The sequence below is a fragment of the Mustela nivalis genome (genome assembly GCF_964662115.1).
Source record: "Mustela nivalis genome assembly, chromosome: 16".
In the NCBI taxonomy this organism is placed as follows: Eukaryota; Metazoa; Chordata; class Mammalia; order Carnivora; family Mustelidae; genus Mustela; species Mustela nivalis.
The window spans coordinates 13,223,281-13,238,648 of record NC_139035.1 but is presented as its reverse complement, the minus strand read 5'-3'; the positions used below and the strand labels follow the sequence as shown (position 1 = coordinate 13,238,648).

The following is a 15,368-nucleotide window of genomic DNA, read 5'->3' as shown; positions in this document are numbered from 1 at the left end:
ATTTCACTTTTATTATGAATGACCTATATGTGATGGCATGAAAAATTCTCATGATATAATAGTAAGTGAATAGGAGTCAATATTTATAAGTAATATACTTTTCACTCATTCAAAAAATATTTATTAGGGGTGCCTGGGTGGCTCAGTGGGTTAAAGCCTCTGCCTTCAGCTCAGGTCATGATCCCAGGGTCCTGCAATGAAGCCCCACATCGGGCTCTCTGCTCAGTGGGGAGCCTGCTTCCTCCCCTCTCTCTGCCTGCTTCTCTGCCTACTTGTGATCCCTGTCTGTCAAATAAATAAAAATAAATAAAATCTTAAAAAAATAATATGTTCCTTTTTTATAACTGAGTAGTATCCATTGTGTGGATATACCATAATTTATCCATTCAGCTGTTGATGGACATTTGGGTTGGTAGAACTTTTTGGCTCATAAAAATAAAGTTGTGATGAACATTCATATCTAAATTTTCTTGTGTATAGATAGTTTCTTCATACACTTGTATAGAGACTTTGCCTTTTGTTAGGTAAATACTAGGAATAGAACATACGGCAGACCTATGTTTAACTTTTTTTAACTACTGCACTGTTTTCCAAAGTAGTTGTACCACTCTACATCCTAACCATTAGTGTCCAAGAGTTCCAGTTCCTCCACATCTTCAGCACTTGATTTGGTCAATCTTTTCAATTTCCGCCATTCTAGTGATAGGCAGTATCTCACTGCAGTATTGATTTACATCTCCCTAATAATCAATGAGACTGAGCATCTCTTGGTGTGCTGACTTACCATCTGTATAACTTCTTTACTACGTTGAAAATATAATTTCTCTGTTTTATGGCTTCTATTGTTTTTTTTTGAGAGGTCAGCTATTAGTTCACTGTCCTTTTATTTTCTCATGGCTTTTAAGATTTCCTTTTAATTTTTTTCAAATTCCACTTTAAGCGTGGATTTAACAAAAATAATCTTGAGTGTTATTCTTTGAGCTTCTTGAGTCAGTTCTTTGTCAGTTCTGAATATTTCTCAAACATCTTTTTATGTCTTGTCTCTGCTTCACTTTTGTTCTCTGGATTTCCCATTTCATGTAGGTTTGACCTTCTCACTGTGTCCTCCACATATTTTGCTTTTTCATACCTTTTGTCTTTTTTTGTACTTCTGTGCTGCATTCAGGATATTGGCTTCTGATTTATTCCCCAGGCCTCTAATTATCTCTTCATCTGAATCCGTATCTGCTGCTAAGCCTATATTAAATGTTGCTTAATAACATTTTCTCATTTCTAGAAATTCTTTTTGGCTTCTTGTTTCCTGAACATTGCTGCAAACTTATTTTCTTTTGTTTTTTTAGATGTTGTACGTATAATTGTTCTATAATTCATCTGATGCTTCTCACGTATGTAGATTTCATGGTTTTGTTGCTGCTGTTCTCACTTTACGATGCATCATCTACCTTTGCGCTTGACTGATTATCCTTGGCTGTGTGCTATTTGTTGTCTTTGAAAAAGTATTGTTGGGGAGTCCCAGATGCCGAGGATAAAATTCTTCCAGAAAAGACTTGAGTTTGCTTCTGTCAGTTACTTGGATGTCTTCCCAGCCTGGAACCCCCTTAGCTAAATTCTTGCTACCACCTTGCTCCTCAGCTTGCTATTTCTTGCCCCGTTCTTGTTTTTCACCTTGCTATTGCTTGCAACTGCTCTAGCTGTGAATTTGGGTTGAAAATCCATGTGAGAATCAGGAAGCACTTACAACTTTTAATGGTGGGGCTTTCCCCCATAGCTACACTTAATGCTAAAGCAACATTCCTCCAGCAAGTACGTGATGGAATGTGAGTTTACTGTGTCTTCACTCTTACCCTGAGGCGGTAAGCCTTTGGACACCAATTTACTATGGAAAAGGTCTCCTTTAGACTCTCCACTGTGCATAGACTTTGGGCTTTGACTTCTCTGTCCCTTGTCCTCTAGGCTAGCAAAATGACTTCTTTAACCTCCAGGATCAGAAGATGTCCTCAGGCAAGCACAGGTTCTGTCTACCTCTCTGCTTCCTTGTTCTTGCTTTCCTTCATTTTGACCTGCTATTTTCTAACTCTCTTATCATTTCATTATTAACAAATTTAAAAAAAAACTTCCCCCAGAATTTTTAGTAGTTTTCACTGGGAGTTATGTCTAAATAATGTAGTCTACCATAGTCACTTAAGAGAAAGTTCTGTTCATCTATATAAAATGTTAATGTGAGATAAAATGTTAATGTGAGATTTTTTTTAATGTCTGAGAGGAGCCTTTGTGTGTAAAAAGGACCATTTATAGTTGCTTGGATTTCAAATTAAAGTTGATTATATATATATGTGTATATATATATTATATATAATATATATAATATTATATATATATATTTTAAGATTTTATTTGACTGAGAGATACATAGCGAAAGGGGGAACACAAGCAGTGGGAGAGGGAGAAGCAGGGTTCCCGGTGAGCAGGGGTCCTGAGATTGACCTCTGGATTCAGTCTCAGGACCCTGGGATCATGACCTGAATGGAAGGCAGATGTCGAACGCCTGAGCCACCCAGGCACACTTAATATTGATTTTATAAAATTAAAATATTAAAAACCTTTCTGTCAACCTTTGATTTCAACATATAACTCTTGTATTCTGTCTATAAATTGAGTTATTTTTATATATAGCTCACCCTCATTTTCGCTGAAATTAATGTTCAGTTAACCCAAATTGAGAAGACTAAACACCTTTAAGTAATCAGTCCATTTACAAACTTATTTAATACTTTAAATATTTTAAACTTCTTTTGTAAATTTAACACTATTTGATTTTTAAGTATTTCACGTGTCTTAAAAGACAAATTGATAGACCCAACAAGCAAAATCTTCCTAAATATTTAACAATACTTCAAGATTTTAAGTTTCTGTTCAGACATAGTCCATTTAATGTCTTTTTCTGTACGTTTTAAAAAATTTATTTATTTTTCAGCATAACAGTATTCATTGTTTTTGCACCACCCAGTGCTCCTGTACTTTTTATAATAAAGTCCCTTTGGATATTTATTGGGAAAGAAACATCCAAAGTGTTAATTTGGTTGTCTCTGGATCAAGAGTGATTTTAGCTTGTCTACCTTATGCTTTTCTGCATTCTCTTAATTTTCTACAATTAATATGTTTTATTTTATAATGAAAAGAAACAAGAGTCCCTTAAAGCAAGAATCAACACATAGTATTTGTTTCAAAACCAAAATATTTCTTTTACTGCAATCCTCTTTTTTCCCCTTTTTTAAATGTATTTAAATTCGATTAGCCAACATATGGTACCTCATTAGTTTTTTATGTAGTTCAATGAAAATCCTCTTTTCACGATGTTTTTCCCCTGAAGAAACATCAAAAAACAAAAAGACCTTTGGAAACAATAATAAAATGGAGTGAGATGTGGGGTGAGGGGCGCAGTGGGGGTGGTATTTTCTGAGAGGGGAAGGAGGAACCGACCAGGAGTATTGGCTGCGAGGTCAAGCAGTCCCTGATAGTATTTTGTCCTTTGTTTGCAGGACAGTAAGAATCACTTGATGTTTAGTTTGTCAGCATAATGACTTCCAAGAGAAGAACCAGTGAAATAATTAGAAAGCTCAAAGAAGGCAAACGCTGTCTCCTGGAGGAGATCAATGAAAAGCGTGAATCCAACTGCCTTGTGGAAAGAAGCAATCAAGTCAGTTCACTGAGAGTTCAAAAGAGGCATTTCAGTGGTGCATACACGTCTTCTACTCACACCCAAAGCAGAGAATCTGTCCCTGATAGTGGCAGGAGCTCCTGGGTCACACTGAGTCTCCTTGTTCACACGGAGAAAAGGCACTTTCCCCCCAAAAGTAAGTTGTTACGGTAGGATTCCCGCTCAGTTGACAGAGGGGGGATTTATAAGTAAACTTGTGGGGAGTTTCTGGGGGTGAGAGAGTTTCAGGAAGTATCGTTCTGGGATAGTTTAAAGGAAATCTGTCTGAAGTAAAAAACATCAGTAAAGGAGATTAGTTGGTATAAGATCTACTCTAGACCAGAGATTGTCAGTTTCTTGTGCTTAGAGAATCCCAAGCTCCTTCTCCAGACTGACTCATTGAGTAGGCTTGATTGTGAATACTTGTTTCTAAGCCAAGACAAGCAACTGATGGCATTTTGTCCTTTATGTAAAAAGAAAAAAAAAAAGTGTAATTGTAATAAATACAAACAACACGATTGAGTTAGATCAGAAACAAAAGAATCACTATTTTGGAGATTTAGCTTCTTTGATGAAGGAGTTAGGAGTTTTCATTTGCCCCAGGCTATTAGTCAGTGGGACAGAGAGGTGACACAGGGTGGCGTGGGAAACTGAGGCGCTCCATGTGCTTCAGAGTTAATCTGTAACAGCGATGTGTTTATTATACTAAAAAAATAACTCTTTACAAGGAGGAATGCTTCTGGTGTCCTAGGTGCATCTGCATAATCTTTTACTCTGCTTGAATTACTTGGAACTAGATGCGTTAAGCCACAACTAGTAGGTTAGTTTTCACAAGTTTAATGGTAGAGGGTAATATCTACCTTCTATGACAAACATAGTTTGCCACCATCACATGAATACACATGGTTTTCTACAAAACAGAGTCTAATAAACGTAATTTCCATAGCCAACATTAGTGATATCAAGGTTAGTAACCAACAATTCTGGAACATTGAAATAAACCTTTAAATATTGCAGAAAAGCTCTTTGTTTCTTTTAAGTGAACAGACTCAAAAAGAAATTCAACTTTATGATGATGAGATACACAATAAGCATAGATCTAATTTAAATGTTATGATAATGAGCATGCAAATACATGCTTTTTCTTTTTTAGACTAAATTAGTAATTCTGAAAGGGTGGCCTGGGGAACTCCTGAGTATTCAGGTCTTTTTCGGGGATCCACAAGCTCAAAGCTATTTTCATAATGATGCTGAGATATTACTTACCTTTTTTACTCTCGTGGGACTACAACAGAGTTTTCCAGAAGCAATTTGATTTCAATCACATCATTCTTCTAACCACTAAATGGAATGGGGAATTGCACTCTTGAGCTTTAAATTTTTTCTCCATTTAAATTTCTGATGTGGTAAATATTGAGAGGTACAACACACATGAACAACACTTTGATATGGGGTCTTTTCTTTTTTAAAGATTTTATTTATTTATTTGACAGACAGAGTTCACAAGTAGGCAGAGAGGCAGGTAGAGAGAGAGGAGGAAGCAGGCTCCCTGCCAACAGAGAGCCCGATACGGGTCTCAATCCCAGGACCTGGGATCATGACCTGAGCTGAAGGCAGAGGCTTAACCCACTGAGCCACCCAGGTATCCCGTGATATAGGGTCTTTCCAGTAGAGATAGTTTTAAAAGAGATTTAAAAGAGATAGCTTAAGAGCAGTGAAAGTTAAGCTCAACCCAAAAGAGAACTTACCACATTCCAAACCAAAAGTTCAGCCCTACCGCACTAGACTGAGAACAGATATGAGAGATTACCCCTCCCCCAGGGGGCTAGCAGATGCAAAGAAAAAAACCACCCTCATTTGTAAAAATAAGATAGCACATCACTTATAAAATGCAATGAACATATTACTCCAGTAAACCATCAGCGAATAAGTATTGAATTGAACGATAAACATCATTAACTGTAAAATCACATCCTCTTTCTATAAGATGGCCCACTTCTCATCATTTATCCTTAGTTTTTAGGTGATCTCAATGAGACAGATTGCTGGTCCTCAACTGTTTGGGGGCTTGAAAATCTCCTCTGTATTCGTAGGATTCCCACATTTCTCCTTCTGGCCCTGACCTTTCTCCTGAGTTGGAGACATCCATCCTGCAACACCATACCCGGTGTCCTTTCCCTCCACAGTGTTTGTCACTCCCTAATGCCCCTTGATGGTATCTGTTTATTCATCGCTTTATTCACTCTGTTCCGAGAATGGTATCTGGCGTTATAGGCACTCAGAAAATATTCATTTGATGATTGAATAAATACTGGGACGTAGGTTGTATTTTTCCAGAAGTCGTGGTAAAGCTTACGTCATTCCTCTCGAGACTGGTAGCTGTGCCCTTGGGCAAAGGCTCACAAACCTAGAGTTTCCCAGGGCACATTTGTTGTTGTAGACTAACTGGAAGAGGGTAATAAGGAGCTACATTTTGCTGGACATACACAGTAAGAATTAGAAAGTACTTTACACTTTCCCTTTGTACATACCTTTAGAGGAAGAAGCATTCATTCAGCAGATTTTTGTGGCACTGTTCCATTTGCTTGGCAGTACAGTGACAGAAACAACCCCTGCCTCATAAAGTTTAGACTTCAGTGGGACTTGTGTAGGTAGAGGCAGGGGGTTTAAGTGGGTAAGTGCGATGGAGAAACATAAAGCAGCAGGTTGGGTGGGAACAGGAAGTGCCGGTTAGGAGATTCACCACTGCTCACAGAGATATGTGGGGCAACCCACAACTCCTGGCTGCTTTTCCCCCCATTATTTTAATTTTATTATTTTTCATCATGGTAAGTATACCCTTTAATCCCCGTCACCTATTTGACCCATTCCCCCCACCACTGGTAGCCATCGCTTCTGACTCTGTAGTTGAGTCTGTTTCTTGGTTTGACTCCCTCGCAGAACTCTTGGCTTCCTGAGGTTGCCCAAGTAAACAGGGATAAGGAACAGAATGAGACTAGTCTTCACGGTCTCCAGTGGTGGTGAGGCCACGAGTGTTAAATCTGAGAAAGGTTGGGGGCTTTGCTAAGAGCACTTGGGGTTCTGGGGACTCCTCTTTGCTTCTATCAATAGGGATGTGAAGACCAGGGAGCAGGTTTTCTTAGCTGGAGATCTCCAAGCTCTCTTTTCAGCCTTCTACTTGGAGATGTGGAGGCCAAAAGAGAGGTGGTCTTACTTAAACATACTAGCCTTAAAAACAGAAGACACAGGTATTTTAGTTCATGTTGTTATAACAAATCACAACAAATGGGTGGCTTAAACAACATGTACTTCTCACAGTTCTGGAGGCCGGAAGTCTGAGTCGGGGTGCTAGCATGGTCGGGTTATTCACGAATGTCCTCTCTCTGGTTTAGAGAGGGCTGTTTTCTTGCCATGTGTCACACAGCAGAAAGCGCCAGCTGGCTCTCTGGCCTCTTCTAAGGGCACTAATCCCATTTATGAGGACTCTACCCTCATGACTTAATTACCCCCCAAAGGCCCCAGCCCTCCTCACCATCATACTGTGATTAGGGTGCAATATAGGAATTGGGGAGGGGGGCACAAACATTCAGTCCATTGCACTTGGATTCAAGTTCTGCTTCTGCTAATGACTAGTGTCATGTGCTTAGTCATTTAATGTTGCTAAGCCTTCCTTCCTACATCTGTGAAGCAGTACTCGTCCTCTCTTCCTTCAGGGTTATTCTGGAACTATGAAATGTACTACACGTTATATTAACAAGTACTTTTTATTTTTCAGGTAATGCCATATTTGGATAAAGTGCATCTCCAGAGACACAGAACTATATTCCCTTTGATCCTTCTCTAATGTCTGAATATTAATTATTAAAGAATTAAAAAAAATTCACTGGCTCACCAAGAAAACATTATATTGTCACATAAAACACTTCTTTTTTTATTCCATCCCATTATTTAGACTTGGATGTTCTGAGGAGGTTCTGAGTGGTTAAAGATAGTCTCAAAGATGAATGACCAAAAAGTTCACTTTACAGTGATCTTCTCTTTTGTAAGCTAAAAAAATTTTTTTTAAGTTTAAGTAATCTCTATACCCAACATGGGTCTTGAACCCATGACCCCAAGATCAAGATCTGCATCCTCTTCCAACTGAGCCAGCCAGATGCCCCAACCTAGAATGTTTAAACAGCTTGTTTCTGAAATTAGTAGAATGTAATCCCACTCAGTCAAGTTAAAGATTAAAGTTTCTCAAAGTTAACACTTGCTTCTATTGCTTAATTGCGTTAACTTACTCTGTTGAGGCTACGATTTTGATAATTTAAAGTACATACTTGAGAAGATAATCTAAGGTGCCCACAGAGACTTTTGTTTTATTTTATTGCCCATCCCCAAAGTGGACATTGCTAGAGTCATCTCATGGCTAAACCCCATTTGGCTACCATCACCACTGTGTCCTTGTTTCCTGGATAGTGGGCGATTTTTCAATTTAACCTGGTATGTGTGTTCCCAGTTGCAGTCTGAGGTCATAGCCTATCCCATTTGGTAAGCCAAGCACTGCCTGGCTTCTTGGCATTTGTTTTTACATCAGTGAAATATTCACCTTGTATTTCGTTGCCCTTTGGCTCCACAAGCTTCATAAGCTAGAACATTTTCGTATTAGAAGGGATATGGAGCATTCATTTGGCCTAAAATCCTACCTCAGCTAGGACTGCACAAGTGCCCAGTATGGAAAAGATTCATTAACTCTGAGGGTATGTTAAAAAAAAGAGCCAGGCCCCAAACTAATTTTTTGCTTCTCAGAAGGCAAACACCTAGTGTCAAGAGCTAGGAAGGTTAGCCTACCACGGCTTCGTGAGCTTTGACAGAAGGCAGAAGACTCCTAGCTCTGAGGCAAAGGACTTTATTACTTCCACCATAGCAAGTAGCCCCAGCCTCATGTTTAGGAGGGTCCCCCTTGCCCTCCCCCAACCCCTCCATGGCAATCAGGAACTGTCCAGATAGATGCCACACACACAGGTTTTGCCTCACACCTGAGGTTTCTCTGAGCTTAAGACACCCAACCTTTACTGTACTGGATCGCAAATAAACCTGCCTTCTGTTCCAGTGAGACATTTCTGCCATCCAAGATCCTTGGCTACAAGCATCCTTGAAGAGAAAGTCTGGAACAAAAGCTGTCAGTGCCTCTGCTCCGAAGGCAAGCAGCAATGTGAGAGCTCTATGGGGGAATTACCTTCCTACACCAATAAAGACCATCACATACAACATCATCCCTTGGGTTCACTCTACGAATCCTGGGCAATAAACACGTAGTGAATGAGTGTCCACTTATGTACTATGTAATTAACAATCCTTTCAACTTCACTTCTTTGTAATCCTCTCTTACCTTCTCCTCCAGGTTTTAAGGAACTGTTTGTGGTTCTCTGCCTTATTCTGTTATCTTCCCTTCTCTTGGCTTGCTTTAGTTTAAATGCCACCTTCTGCTGGAAACCTTCCCTCCCCCAGCCCCTTTCCCTGTGAGGTCTTTCCACATCTTCCTTCTGTATACGCCCTACCACAACCTAGGGCTAAAATGAGAAACTCACAAAACCATGTATCTTTTGAACTCTGATGGTACTGATGGGGTTTTGGAATATAGGTGAGGTTCAGTGGGGTGGGGTCCGGAGCCCATGACCAGGAAAGAATTCTTGAGACGTCTTTGGTGCAAAAAGGTGGCTTCATTAAAGCACAGGGACAGGACCCCTGGGCAGTAAGAGCTGCTGCATGTGTGTGTATGTGTGTGTGTGTGTGTGTGTGTGTGTGTGTGTGTGTGTGTCTGTGGCTTGGGGAGTGGTGATTATATACCGGGGAGTTGGAGGCAGTAAGGAAAAGGGAAGTTTCAAAAGAACTTTCATAGGTTAACCTAACAAGATACCTATGAGATACCACAGGCCCTGCCATTGTGGAGTTAAGGTTGTTTTCCCTTCTAGCAAGGTATTAACATTAAGATAGTTGGGAGATTTTAGAAGAATTTCGCACGTCTCCCCCCACACCCAGGAGTGGGGGAGGGGGCGGTTGCAGGAGGTCCGCTTGTGCTTTGTCTCACCATTCCTCCCAGGAACGTTTCACAGCTGTTGATACACGTGTTCCCTTGTAAACACGTGCGGACCAGCATTTTCCTCCGTTTCTGCTCTGGCTCCCTATTTGGCTGTCTGCAGGTGAGTTTCCAAGTCAAGGCCACTAATGGTCCTGCAGGAAGGCTTCCCGTGGCACCCCTGCTACTCCAGAAAAGACTTCTGCATGGCCCACCACTGCCGCTGAAGCTGTCGTAGGGATTACGAATGAGTTGTCCTAAGATGTGCCATTTTGGCCTGTAGGTGACTCTTGAGCTGAACACCATCAAGGCCCCAAAGACTCAGCAAGGAACCTTGACCTTCCCCCTAACTGCCCGAAAGAATTTCATAGAGGACCTGCTTCAGGAGGAGAGTTATCGCCATCTATGACTACAGTGTAATATGAACTAGGTGTGGAATAGGGGAACCTAGCGAAGTCTGTCACAAGTCGTCTCTGTCCCATCATTTCTGTATGGCCCAGCAAACACACCTGTACATCTTCCTGTGAGTTGCTGTCCTTCTTCTGGTGACAGAATTTCTCTGATTTTCTGAGAACTGATTTCAAGGTGATACATCCAGCAAGGATGAATGGAGGCATCTCCTTTTTAAACGTTATCTTTCCCATAATGAAACAAAGCAGCATCAACCTCTGTCATCCTGTAGTCACACAGGCCATTCAAAAGTGAGTCCTTCTTGCATTAGGGCTGTCACACGGGCTCCTCTCTGCCTGGGGAGTCTTTCCCCATTCTTCTCAGATCTGGCCCCTTCCAACCCTTCAGCATCTCAACTAGCAGGTCATGTCCTCAGAGGCTCTAACTGACTGCCACGTCTGAAGTAGAAAGAACTCTGTCGTGCAACTATTTATTGCTAACCAGGCAAGAACACAAGTCATGGAATATGTTCTCACAAGTTCAGTGAAATCCTTGCCCTCACTTTGCTACTCATGGACGAGCAGCATCCGCAGTTTTTCTGAAATATTGGATCTTTGGCAAAAGGGAGGGAAACTTTTCCTTTCTTCCTTTGTGGGTTCTTTGGCTGGTTAATAATTAAGTTGATGTCAGGCAGAGTAACAGGAGACAAATTTGATTTCATAGGAGAGCTCACAAACATGTGAGACTCAAAGGAAGTGACCAAAGCAAAACTTACCTTTCAGACAAAGAAACAAGAAATTGGTGAGGAATTGACAAGTGTGGGCTTGGGCCAGTCGACTGGTGAAGCAGCAGTGAGTGTTGTACAGCCTCCCAGTGCGAATTCCCTGTCTCTGGCGATAAGGAGGTCTCTCTACGTCCGGATCCGGGATGCTACCTTCCACAGGGGAGACTTCCTGCTTGCAGGGGGGATAAAGGAAGCTCAGAGTGTCCTTACACAGCTGCTGCCTAAGTGATTCAGAATAACCCAAATAATTAATATTGCAGAGGGGCATATTTTAGGGCGGCCTGCCATGAAGCCCACCACAGGCTTCACCCCAGCTCGACTGAAACGGAACCTATCTTTTAACAAGATCCTCAGCTGACATTAAAGTTTGAGGAGCACTGCAGCACCCAGACACCTTGGAGTCACTCCATTTTTCCGCACACAGCTCTCAGCTTTGGCTGCACCTCAGAAACATCTACGGAGCTTTCCGAAAATTCGTTTTCCTAGACCCTGATTCCAGCATTCTCATTTAAATAATCTGGGTCGGGAGGACATACTTTTTAAAAGCTCCCCTGGGGTACTGCTCTGTAGCCAGGAACGACAGCCACCGTTCTGGCTGGGGCTGAGTGAGGCTTCCGGTAAAATTCAGGTGACAGGATCCTCTTTAAGGGGGTGAATTCCAGACCAGAAGAAACCCTGGGCCTCAGGCATCATTCTGAAAAGTACAGGCCAGGGGTCCGCAAACCATTTTCTGTAAAAGGCTAAAGGTATTTTAGTCTTTACCTTGATGTGATCTCTGAAGCAACGAGTTAATTGTCGCTGAGAACAGACACAGGAAAATGAACGAGCATCACTGTGTCCCAATAAACCTGGGAAATCTGAATTTCATATAATTTTCACATATTGTAAAATATTATTCTTTTGATGTTTTTCCAACCATTTATAAATATATCTAACTCATGCAAGAATTATATAGCTAATCCAAATATCTGTTTACTCATTGCACCAATGAAAAGTTTTCTCTATTTTTAAAAATTTCACATATTTCAATGACAGTTCCAGACTCCTTAACTTCTTTTAACAATTAATGCTTTGAGTTGGGCCCAGGATCAGAAAGTTAGAAGAAGCAGATGAAAATGGACTTACATACAGAATTCCTCTATTAGGGAGCTACTGATTGCAGAAGGAGCCTGTTAAAATGGACTTTAAATTTGTTTCGTGAAAGTATCGCATTGATGAATTTTGTGGTGGTGGTGAGGACAGAAATGTGAGACACCCACAGGGAGGAATTTTGTGGACTACGACAGCAGTCAGAGTTCCTAATTTTAAGAAACAGAAACCAACTTGGAATAATTGAGGCAGGCAAGAAATTTATTAAATATATTGGATAGCTCATACAAGCTCCAAGAAGGCCAGAGAACTGGGTTTGTAGGCTACAGAGCTAGAAACAATGCCCACATCAGGCCACAAGGCGCAGGAAGTCTCAGGGCCTTTGGACTCTGGATACAGCAATGCCATCAAGGCCACCAGCGCCTCTCAGCTGGGTGCAGCTGCCACCTCCCACCCCAGCACGGTGTTCTAAAGCTGTTTCTTTATCTTTACATCCCTGGTTTCAGATTCTTTATCTTTATATCCCTGGTTTCAGATTGCAACTAATTGGCCGAACTTAGGTCACATAACTGTCATAGTTGGTAAGAAAAATTGGGAAAGCAAGTATTTGGCATTTTCAGTTTCTAGAGTGGAAGGTGGGCTGTGTCTCGTAACAGATTCCACAAATACAGGAAAAGTGGAGAAAAAGAATGAAAATGTTAAATGCAGCATAGCCTTTGCCTTATCCCCAAATCAACACGTATCCTTCCTTGCTCTAAGAATGTGTTTTTAAAATGCTTTCACGAGACAAATCGCCATCTGCCAGGGACCGCCAGGCCGTATCCCTTAACAGCAGCCGGACACATGATGGTGAGTATTGTGGAGGCACGTACTGCATGGAGCACCGGGTGTGCTGCATAAACAATGATTTTTGGAACACTGAAAAAAATAAAATAAAATAAAATTTGAAGGGAAAAAAAGATATAAACAACAGAAACGAAATCTAGCTAATTTAAGGAAATGAACTTACTGAAGGATATTGGATAAAATCTCTGGAAGGGCTGAGAAACCAAATTCATGGCATTGAATTAGAAGCATAAGGACCACTGTCACAGCCACTGGGCACAGACTGCAGTGAACACTGCCAACTTTGCCGAGCTGGACTCTAAATTCACTGCGATCCTGCCCACCCTCATCAGAATGGAGTCGGTCAGTCCTGGCCTATTCGTGTTCCTGGACTAATTCAAACTCAAGGGTGGGTCATGGCATCAGTGACTTGGTTGCAAAGAAGGCTGCAGAGTGACTGCCTGGCACTCTCAACTTCTACAAGGTGAGAGATTCTCTAAAGAAAGCAATTCACATGCATCATGGCCAAAAAATAAAAAGACAGTCAGATGCCCCCATCCGTACGAACCTCAAGACGCCGCCTCTCTCCTACCGCTTCCCTTAGTTACTGCTTATCTACTCAACTTCAGAGTTCTTGATTTTAAATATCTGAAGGACGGCTTTTTTTTTTTTTTAAGATTTTTAAAAAGTTTATTTATTTATTTGGCAGACAGAAATCACAAGTAGTTAGAGAGGCAGGCAGGGGCGGGGGGAAGCAGGCTCCTGCTGAGCAGAGAGCCCGATGCAGGGTTCGATCCCAGGACCCTGGGGTTTGATCCCAGGACCCTGAGATCATGACCTGAGCTGAAGGCAGAGCCTTTAACCCACTGAGCCACCCACGCACCCATGAAGAATGGCTTTTGAAGGATATTAAATTAATGCGAAGATCAAATTGGGTTATTTGGGGGAAAGTGCTGGAATGGAAGTCAGGGGATCATGATCTCAAATGCATCACACATAAAATGTGAGCATTTATACGATTTACTTAAATTACTTGGGCTTCAGAATCAATCCACAGAAAGGTTCTGTACAGAGGACATCAGACTTTTAACACTTTCTGCCTTTTTTTTTTTTTTTAAAGATTTTATTTATTTATTTGACAGAGAGAGCACAAGTAGGCAGAGCAGCAGGCATGGGGAGAGAGAGAGAAGCAGCTTCTCCACTGAGCAGAGAGCCTGATCTCTCTGGTTGGATCCCAGGACTCTGGGATCATGACCTGAGCCGAAGGCAGACACTTAACCGACTGAGTCACCCGGTCGGTTGCTCTTATATGTTATGCATGGTTCTCTGTATTTATTATATTCAACTATTAACTTGAGAAATGTTATTTGTACCAGTTTTAATGAGCAAAGTATAAATAATACTCAGGTTATTAATAAATTACAGAGATGCTCACCAAAGAAGCCATATTTTTTGGAGATGTACTTGCTTTGGAATTAGCCAAAAATAAGGAGGGGGAGGAGGGCATACTAGGATGTTTTTGCTTGGAGCCTCCTCGTGTTTAAGCTTTTAACACTGATAATCTCTGAATTATCTAATTTCTTTCCACTCTATCCTTCTGACTAACTGTAACTATTAGCACAGACTCTGTCATAGTTTTAAAAGGGCTGTGAAAAAAAAAAGCGCAGTGAGATTTGCTTAGGATTGAAAAGTTAAGCTCTAAAAAGCAAAGAACAGTTACTGGAAACCCTCTGTAAATCACTCAGATCCTGTAAATGAAATGTCAGTCCAAATATGTTACTGTGAAGTATTTAATCAAAAGTATGAAAGGGGCAAGAAAGGGCAAATAAAAAAATTAAACTCCGAAGTATGAGTGTACCTCAAGCGCGCAAACACACAACTCTTCTTTATATTCAGCTTAGAAGAAGCATCTGGGGGAGGGGAAGGAAACAGGCAACAGCAAGAGGACGGTGGAGGGTGTTGAACAAAGTAGTGGGCAGGAGACAGAGAAGCAGCCCCAGCAAGGTGATCAAATGAATGCTTGGTTGCATAATAATAAAGAAAAGAGTTGATATTAATTTTTCTTTTTTAATTTAAAGAATAATACATATTCATCTAATTCATCAGTAAGGAAGGTCACCATACGCTGGCAGGGGGAGGGGGAGGAGAGCCCTTCTAGCCTTTTACTTGGGGAAGGATGTTCCTACAGAACATAAAAGATCTGTTTTTGGGTGCAGGTGGCAACCACTGGGTGACTCAGTGGGTTAAGCCTCTGCCTTCTGCTCAGGTTATGATCCCAGGGTCCTGGGATTAAGCCCCGTATCGGGCTCTCTGCTCCATGGGGAGCCTGCTTCCCCTTCTCTCTCTGCCTGCCTCTTTGCCTACTTGTGATCTCTGTCTGTCAAATAAATAAGTAAAATCTTAAAAAAAAAAAAAAAAAAGGAGCTTCTCTGGACCATGAGAGTCTATTCCTATTTTTCAGAATGTTTAACATTAGGAAATCTTTGAATAGCATTTAATACACTTAAAAGTGTGGAGATGAA

General features: G+C 41.1%; 1 protein-coding gene across 18 annotated transcripts in view; it reads left to right on the top strand.

Annotated features, from left to right (window-relative positions):
* The window catches only part of SPATA45 (spermatogenesis associated 45), a 40,519-nt gene extending 31,414 nt beyond the window's left edge, over positions 1–9,105 (top strand). For 13 of the 18 annotated variants that reach the window (XM_082702542.1, XM_082702541.1, XM_082702540.1 and 10 more), the window contains 2 exons: positions 3,540–3,854; positions 7,473–8,894. In XM_082702542.1, the coding sequence (XP_082558668.1) occupies positions 3,578–3,854; positions 7,473–7,492 (297 nt within the window). In that variant the 5' untranslated portion in view covers positions 3,540–3,577 and the 3' untranslated portion in view covers positions 7,493–8,894. Of the gene's footprint in view, positions 1–3,539; positions 3,855–7,472 lie in introns of those variants that run through there. The other 5 variants (XR_014303823.1, XR_014303824.1, XR_014303825.1 and 2 more) reach the window with 2 other exon arrangements.
* The last annotated feature ends 6,263 nt before the right edge of the window (positions 9,106–15,368 follow it).